The sequence below is a fragment of the Penaeus vannamei genome, chromosome 41 (genome assembly GCF_042767895.1).
Source record: "Penaeus vannamei isolate JL-2024 chromosome 41, ASM4276789v1, whole genome shotgun sequence".
In the NCBI taxonomy this organism is placed as follows: Eukaryota; Metazoa; Arthropoda; class Malacostraca; order Decapoda; family Penaeidae; genus Penaeus; species Penaeus vannamei.
The window spans coordinates 18,987,029-18,996,719 of NC_091589.1; the positions used below are offsets into that span (position 1 = coordinate 18,987,029).

Below are 9,691 nucleotides of genomic sequence, written 5' to 3' on the forward strand. Positions count from 1 at the left end.
AAGCTCCTCGACTATCCCCGGAGGATGAGCCCACATCTTCCGGGTTGACGCCGGAATCTTGGTCCATGGATTCCGCGTCGTATTCGAGACGATTAAGTGAAACTTCCACGATCGCCGCATAGCAGAGGACGAATCCTTGCTCGATCTCAACCGGAACTGTCTGATCGTTGACGACCCAAACGTCAACCTCCGGTTGGGAGAGGTCCACCAACGAGCGAGGTACCAGGACCTTGGTTGTGTCGCTCTCAACACAAGCCAGTCCGCCCTTCAAGCCGTTCACGAGGCATCGCACGAATCGCCCCGCCCGAGGGGGCGATTCGTGCGCATCTCTCCGCGCGCATCTCATCGCACCTTCCCGGTATCCGCCGCTCGTACTACAGCAACGTAGCACGGCCTCTGGCTCGTGGTATGTCAGGATGCCGAGGGACCCGGCACCCGAGAACGAAACCCCGAGTCGGACTCCATTAAAACTAGCAGATCTGGCCCCTGAAACAGGGGAGAGGTTCAACTTAAAACCTCCGCAGCAGGTCCACGCCTATCAGCACCTCTGCTGGAAACCTAGTGTCGTCGTTCACCACGAACACTGAGTGCTGGCACTAACAAGCTCGGGAAAATTTAAACTCAAGGGTTGCTCTGCCCTTGATGTCCCGTGCGGCCCCAGATGCCCCCCTAAGGTCGCGTGGGTGCAGTGAGAGCAGGGTGTTGGAAATCCTCCTGAAATAAGACTCCTTCACCACCGTTGCCTCACTTCCCGAGTCAAGAAAGGCCAAGACCTTAGTCCCAGCAACCACACAATTCAACAGCGCCTGAAACTGTGCCTCGGGAAGCTCCGGTTCCGTGGAATTGTCGCTCCCCTCGGCGCCCGCATCATCATTGTCCCTGACAGTGGCTCGTTGTGGTTGCAGTTGTGTTCTGTTGGGCGGTGCCCTACAGTTCTGCCCGAAAAAAGCACCGCCCAGCCACATGCCCTCGGCGGCCACACCGGGTGCACTGATTACCTTCTCGCACCGCACGACACTCGGAGGCGTCATGCGTAGTCACCTGATGGTAGGGACACCAGCGTCAGGGTTCTCGAGTGCGTACGGGTAACTCTGCTAGGGGATCAACCGGAGATCGACCCTCGCGAGGAGTAGAAGAGCGAGGTTTAGGCCCTGCCTCGCTCGAGAAACTGACCAATGGTTTCTCTACCCGCCCGGCATAGTGCCGATGGTGCCAGGCTTTTTGGGCTGCTTCGACCACCCGGTAAAGTGGCTGATCCTCTATCAACACGAGCTTTTCCCTCAGCCAGAGCGGGAGTCCTTGGAGAAAAGTCCTCATCAGAGGTTCAGCTGGCCCAAGTTCACCAGGATAGTCGCGCATGCCTTGGTATACTACGGTCTCGATCGCGAGATAGAAGTCCCTAGGGGAAGTGTCGCCGAGTACGTACGACCCCAAATGCCGTAGGTACTCCTTCGACGAGCACGTCCCCCGGAGACGTTGTCGAAGGGTTTCCTTAAACTCGTCCCAGGTCCCAATCCCGTCAAAAACTGGGGAGTTAACGACTATATCCGCCGTCCCCCTACAGCTACCACGGGCGGCGCGGATCAGAGCCTCATTCGTGCCATAAGGATGGGCTTGCTCAATGTGCCGCAACCATATTTCCAATTCCTGATTCCTCCGAAGAGGCTGGCTAGATGGGACCTCTGCCCGGTAAGGCGGAATCGGGCCATGCAGGGTTATACCTTGATCTAAGGGACGCGGGTTGATGGGCGCTCGCTGAGATGAGTGGTCAGTCGTGACCGCATGCACCCCCACTTCTACCTACGATGCAGAGGCTGCAGCTGGTGAACGAGTGTACGGTTCAGATGCCCTGGGCTCCAGTAATCGCACGATATTGGCGTACTGCCTTTCCAGGGTACTGAACCGAGAATTCAGCCGTTCGAATTTGTCCACCAGCTCCCCATACTTCGAGAGCGAGAGGTGATCATGGGGCTCTAGCCTTTGCCCCAAAGTCAAAGATTGAGCGTTATCTCCTCGATGAAACTCGGGGCCCTCAAAAAGGGTGTTAGCAGAGGATCCCAAGCACTCATTAGTGGGTTTTCCTTGGACGGTATTGCGTGTGCAAGGCATTTTTGCGTCCCAGCACTTGCTCTACAACCCGTTACTTAGCTTACGATAGACTTGCACAAAGGCTTGACCAGACACTTTATAAAAAAGAATAACTCTTCTCTCCCACCGCTGCCTACCAAAAAGACAGTTGTAGCAGGATGTAGACCCAGTAGACTTAAGTTGTCTGGTTGAGTCCGGGCTCAACCGAGAATATGGAGATTTTGCTCAAGGGAAAAGATTCGTCTGCAATGAACAGATGTAGGGTTCCAAGCCTACGGCATGCTGCCACCACCCGATTAGTAGGTTCGGAAACCGTGTGTGTTGTGTAAGTGGGTGTAGGCGTTGTGTAAGAAAAGGGTGGAAGGAAAGTACAGGATGCATGTACTAAATGTTGGATGTGTAGGTGTGTAGATGTGAAGAGGGAGATAGCGTAGGCTGAGCGTCTGCGTGGACGTGTTTCGAAGAAAAAAGCAAGATCATAGAATTCTTAATACTCATTATAATAAAAATAATAATGATATTATTATTTCTATTGTCATTATTAGAATGCAAATTATTAAAATAGAGGTCATTATTGCAATTATTGCAGTAATGATCAAAAGTATCATTATGATACTCATTTTATTATTATTATCATCATTATAGTCATTATTCTTATGATTATCATCATTATAGTCATTATCGTCATGATAATCATTATTATCATTATCATTATTGCAGTTATAATGATTATTATGCTAATTATTACTGTCATTTTTATCATTATAACTATTTTTATAATGCTAATATCAATAATGATACTTTTAAAAATAATAATGACAATAATACTCATTATAATAACAATAATAATATTATTATTACTTCTATTGTCATTATTAGTATGAAAATTATTAGAATAGAGTACAATATTGCTATTATTGCAGTAATTATCAAAATTATCATTATAACCCTCATTTTATTATTATTATCATTATTATTGTCATTATCATCATTATTGTTATTAATAAAGGCATTATCATAATTACCTGAATTTATGATAAAATCATCATAATTATCCTTTAAATGCGAAAAAGGTTTTTTTCGACCTTTCTCTCATAAGGCTGTAATACGCTAGATTTTCCCGTTTTTTCGACTTTTGGAATTTTATTAGTTTTAACCTTTATTTCATTATAAATGGACTCTATGATTATTATTATCATCATTATCAACATTATTGTCATTATTCTTATGACTATCATCATTATTGTCATTATCGTAATGATTATCATTATTATCATAATCAATATTGATATCATAATAATTATTATGCTAATTATTACTGTCATTTTCATCCTTAAAACTATTTTTATAATAATAATATTAATAATAATTCTAGAAATAATAATGACATAAATAATCACTATAATAACAATAACAATGATATTATTATTATTTCTATTGCCATTATTTTAGCATTATTGCTATATTGCTGTAATTATCAAAATTATCATTATAATTACCATTTTATTATTATTATCATCATTATTATTGTCATTATCATCATAATTATCATCGTTATAGTTAATATTAAAGGCATTATCATGAAAATCATAATAATTACCTGAATTTCTGATAAATTCATCATAATTATCATTTAAAAGCGAAAAAGTTTTTTTTTCGACTTTTCTCTCAAAAGGCTGCAGATTCTGCCGTTTTTTCGACTTTTAGTTTTAGCCTTTATTTCATTATAAATGGACTCTATGATTATTATTAGCATAATTATCATCATTATTGTCATTATTCTTATGATTATCATCATTATAGTCATTATCGTCATGACTATCATTATCATTCTCTCAGTTTTAATGATTATTATGCTAATTATTACGGTCATTTTCATTATAACTATTTTTATAATGATAATAACAATAATTATATTTATAGAATTAATAATTTCAATAACAAGAATTATGATATCATTATTATTTCTACTGTCATTATTGGTATAAAAATTATTAGAATAGAGTTCATTATTGCTATTATTGCAGTAATTATCAAAATTATCAATATAATTATTATTATTATTATTATTATCATCATTATTATTTTCATTATCATCATAATTATCATTATTATTGGTATTAATTAGGGCATTATCATGAAAATCATTATATTACCTGAATGCATGCTAAAATCATAATTATCATTAAAAAGCGAAAAACGTTTTTTTCGACCTTTCTCTCAAAAGGCTGTAATACGCTAGATTTAGCCGTTTTTTCGACTTTTGGAATTTTATTAGTTTTAGCCTTATTTCCTTATAAATGGACTCTATGATTATTATTATCATCATTATTGTCATTATCCTTATGATTATCATCATTATAGTCATTATCGTCATGATTATCATTAACATCATTATGATTATTGCAGTTATAATTATTATTTTGCTAATTATTACTGTCATTTCCATCATTATAACTATTTTAATGATAATAACAATAATGATAATTTAAGAAATAATAATGAGAATAATACTCATTATAATAACAATAATAATGATATAATTATTATTTCTATTGTCATTATTAGTATAAAAATTATTAGAATAGAGTTAATTCTTGCTATTATTCCAGTAATTATCAAAGATATCCTTATTATTATAATTTTATTATTATTATCATCATTATTATTGTCTTAATCATTATAATTATCATCATTATTGTTAATAATAAAGGCATTATCATAAAAAAATCATCATAAATACCAGAATTAATGTTCAAATCATCATTATTATCATTGAAAAGCGAAAAAGCGGGTTTTTTGACTGTTCTCTCAAAAGGCTGTAATACGCTAGATTTTGCCGTTTTTCGACTTTGGATATTTTATTAGTTTTAGCCTTTATTTCATCATAAATGGACTCTATGGTTACTATTATCATCATTATCATCATTACTGTCATTATTCTTATGATTATCATCATTATAGTCATTATTGTCATGATTTATCATTATCATAATCATTATATCAGTTATAATGATTATTATGCTAATTATTAATCATTTTATCCTCATAACGATTTTATAATGATAATAAACAAAATTAATAATTTTAGAAATAATAATGACAATAATACTTATTACAATAACAATAACAGTGATATTAATATTATTTCTATTGTCATTATTATTATGAAAATTATTAGAATAGAGTTCATTATTGCTATTATTGCAGTAATTATCATAATTATCATTGTAAATATCATTTTATTATAATATATTCTCATCATTATTATTGTCATTATTATCATCATTATTGTTAATAAGAAAGGAAATATCATGAAAATCATCATCATTACCTGAGTTAATGTTAAAATCATCATAATTATCTTTTAAAAAGGATTTTTTTTCGACCTTTCTCTCAAAAGGCTGTAATACGCTAGATTTTGCCGTTTTTTCGACTTCTGGGATTTTATTAGTTTTAGCCTTTATTTCATTATAAATGGACTCTATGATTATTATTATCATCTTTATTGTCATTATTCCTATGATTATCATCATTATAGTTATTATCGTCATGATTATCATTGCTATCATTATCATTATTGCAGTTATAATGATTATTATTCTAATCATTACTGTCATTTTCATCCTTTTAACCTTTTTTTCTAATTATAATAACAATAATGATAATTTTAGAAATAATAATGACAATAATACTCATTACAATAACAATAATAATGAAATTATTATTTCTATTGTCTTTATTAGTATGAAAATTATTAGAATAGAGTTCGTTATTTCTATTATTGCAGCAATTATCAAAATTGTCATTATAATTATCATTTTATTATTACTATCATTATTAGTGTCATTATCATCATCATTATTGTTAAAAATAAAAGAATTATCATGAAAATCATCATAATTACCATATAAAAGCGAAAAGTTTTTTTTCGACCTTTCTCTCATAAGGCTACTCAAACACTAATTTTGCCGTTTTTTTCGACTTCTGGCATTTTATTAGTTTTACTCTTTATTTCATTATAAATGGACTCTCTGATTATTATTATCATCATTATCATCATTATTGTCATTATTCTTATGATTATCATCATTATAGTCATTATCGTCATGATTATCATTATCGTTATCATTATCGTAGTCATAATGATTATGCTAATTATTGCTCTCATTTTTATAATGATAATAACAATAATGATAATTTTAGAAATAAAAATGACAATAATACTTATTATAATAACAGTAATAATGATATGATTATAATTTCTATTGTCATTATTAGTGTGAAAATTATTAGAATAGAGTTCATTATTGCTATTATTGCAGTAATTATCACAATTATTATAATTATCATTTTATTATTATAATCATTGTTATTATTGTCATGTCATCATTATTGTTAATAATAACGGAAATAATGTTACATCATAATTATCATTTAAAAGTGATAAAGTTTTTTTTCGACCGTTTTATCTGTAATACGCTAGATTTTGCCGTTTTTTCGACTTATGGGATTTTGTTAGTTTTAGCCTTTATTTCATTATAAATGGACTGTACGATTATTATTATCATCATTATCATTATTGTCATTATTCTTATGATTATCATCATTATAGTCGATATCGTAATGATTATCATTATTATCATCATTATTATTGCAGTTATAATTATTTTGCTAATTATTACTGTCACTTTCATTATTATAACTATTTTTATAATAATAATAATAATGATAATTTTAGAAATAATAATGACAGTAATACTCATTTTAATAACAATAATCATGATATTATTATTATTTCTATTGTTATTATTAGTATGAACATTATTAGAATAGAGTTCAAAATTGCTATTATTGCAGAAATTATCAAAATTATCATTATGATTATCATTTTCTTTTGATTATTAATCATTATTATTGTCATCATCATAATCATCATCATTATTGTTAATAATGAGTTATAATTATTATTATGCCAATTATTAGTCCTTTTCATCAACATAACTATTTTTGTAATGATAATAACAACAATGATAATTTTAGAAATAATAATGACAATAATACTCATTATAATAACAATAATAATGATATCATTATCATTTCTGTTGCCATTATTAGTATGAATATTAATAGAATTGAGTTCATTATTGATATTATTGCAGTAATTATAAAAAATATCATTATAATTATCATTTTATTATTATTATCATCATCATAATTATCATCATTATTGTTAATAATAAAGGCATTATCATGAAAATCATCATAATTACCTGAATTAACGTTATATCGTCATAATTATCATTTAAAAGTGAAAAAGCGATTTCTTTTTTTATCATTCTCTCAGGAGGCTGTAATACGCTAGATTTTGCCGTTTTTCGACTTATCGGATTTTATTACTTTTAGCCTTTATTTCATTACAAATGGACTCTATGGTTATTATTATCATCATCATCCTTATTGTCATTATTCTTATGATTATCATCATTATAGTCATTATCGTCATGATTATCATTATTATTATTGCAATTATAATGATTATTATGCCAATTACTACTGTCATTTACATCATTATAATTATTTTTATAATGATAATAACAATGATAATTTTAGAAATAATAATGACAATAATACACATTATGATAACAATAATAATTATATTATTATTTATATTTTCATTATTAGTATGAAAATTATTGCTATTTTTGCTATTATTGTATTGATTATCAAAATTATCATTATAACTATTATTTTATTATTATTACCATTAACATTATCATCATGATTATCATCATTATTATTAATAATAAAGGAATAATAATGAAAATCATCATAATTGCCTGAATTAATTTTAAAATCATCATAATTATCATTTAAAAGCAAAAAAAGTTTTTTTTCGACCTTTCTCTCAAAAGACTGTAATACGCAAGATTTTGCCGTTTTTTCGACTTTTGGGGTTTTATTAGTTTTAGCCTTTATTTCATTATAAATGGACTATGATTATTATTGTTAAATATGTTAGTTACCCCTAATGCTCAGAACATTACGTTTTCTGTGTTTACCCTCAGTTCCTTTGTTTTTATTTCTTCTTTATAGAATATTTTATTTTTTTTGTTGAGTAGAATACATATTTTTCTGAATTTGAATTAGAGAAATACTATATTTTAATTTTAGTTTTATATCAGAGAAAAGGTACTTATATTCCACATATATTTTTATGTATGAATACTCGTTGCAATAAAGGCCACTACGTGGCACTGCCAGGTCAGCACTGTTTCAGTCAACAACCCCCAGCCCTTTGATCCTGCTTCTACATCATGTTTTGTTGCCAAGTGTGGGTCTCGTGAGGCCGTTTCCCAAATTTTTGGTGCCCAGACCCGGGAAGCTTTAGATATAGAGTCGTCGCCCGGACAAGTAAGGTAACAAACATGGCAGAGTCACTTGAAGGATTGAAGAGGAAAAGGGCTGCATAAAGAGGTTGGTTGACAAGAGCTGTACAGAACCTCCAGGAGGTTTTAAATGATAACAACAGTAATTATGAGAAGTTAGATCAAGTTGCTGCTGAATTTGATAAGAGGCTAATATTGTTGGATGAGGCGCAGACAGCTGTTGAAGTAGAACTTGTTAATCCTGATGATTTAGATGCAGACCTTGATGAAGCAAGTAATTTTCGCAAAGCTGCAACAAATGTTAGATTTGAGGTCACCATGCGAATGAAGAGAGCTAATGATGGCAGTGACAGTGACAAAGGCTCTGTCTCCAGTATGAGCACCTCAGATGCAAAGCTGCCAAAGCTAGAGCTTCCCAAATATGATGGTGATCTGACCCAATGGCAGTCATTTTGGGATAGATTTACAGCCTCAATAGACAGGACTGACATACCTGTTATTACTAAGTTCACTTATTTACAATCAGTGTTACAAGGAAAAGCATTGTCTGCCATCCGAGGAGTAACACTCACTGTTCCAAATTACAAGGTTGCATGTGATATATTGAAGAACAGATTTGGCCGACCTCAAATAATCATAAATGCACATATTCATGCACTAATGAATATCTCTGTAGCTCCTAAAAAAAGAGGAGCAAATTATGTTGAATCGCTGTGGAATCTTCTAGACCAACTCCATTGGCATGTAAGAAGTTTGGAGAGCTTTGGCATTAATAATAAACAATTTGGCGTGGTGTTAACTCCATTGGTCTTGGGTCGTCTGCCTCAAGAGATAAGATTGGAATGGTCAAGGGAATCTACAAATCATGAAGGTGACCTGGAATGGCTGCTGACGTTCCTGCAGAAGGAGATAAGCCGTCGAGAGAGATCTGAAACTTTCCCGGACGTTGGGATGGGGAAGCCTGAACGACGATTTGTGGACTCGGAGAAAAGAAGAGTGGCTTCTGCATCGGCTCTTCACACCTCATCTGAAGTAGGATCTTCTTATTGTGGGTTTCTGCAGCAAGAAACACAAGTCTGAGAAGTGCTGGGATATCCTGAAGCTCCCTTTGAAGGAACGTGAAGAAAAAATCAAAGCTGCCCATTTTTTGTTTCAAGTGTTTGAGTAAGGGGCATATTTCCAGTGGTTGTCAAAGCAAGTGTTCTAAGTGTAAT

At 33.0% G+C, this 9,691-nt stretch overlaps 1 protein-coding gene across 1 annotated transcript; it reads left to right on the forward strand.

The window, feature by feature from the left end:
* The first annotated feature begins 2,300 nt into the window (after window positions 1-2,300).
* LOC138860519 (uncharacterized) lies at window positions 2,301-9,557 on the forward strand. Its single transcript, XM_070118108.1, has 3 exons — window positions 2,301-2,387; window positions 8,332-8,502; window positions 8,598-9,557. The coding sequence occupies exons 1-3, from the start codon at window positions 2,301-2,303 to the stop codon at window positions 9,555-9,557; spliced, it is 1,218 nt and encodes a 405-aa protein (XP_069974209.1).
* Window positions 9,558-9,691: the final 134 nt, after the last annotated feature.

Excerpts from the sequence above, each read along its gene's own strand:
- LOC138860519 (XM_070118108.1), top strand. The coding sequence starts at position 2,301 with ATGGAGATTTTGCTCAAGGGAAAAGATTCGTCTGCAATGAACAGATGT. Across the intron at positions 2,388-8,331 it reads ATGCTGCCACCACCCGATTA|GCCACTACGTGGCACTGCCA; the intron begins GTAGGTTCGGAA and ends GTTGCAATAAAG. Across the intron at positions 8,503-8,597 it reads TAGAGTCGTCGCCCGGACAA|GAGGTTTTAAATGATAACAA; the intron begins GTAAGGTAACAA and ends CAGAACCTCCAG.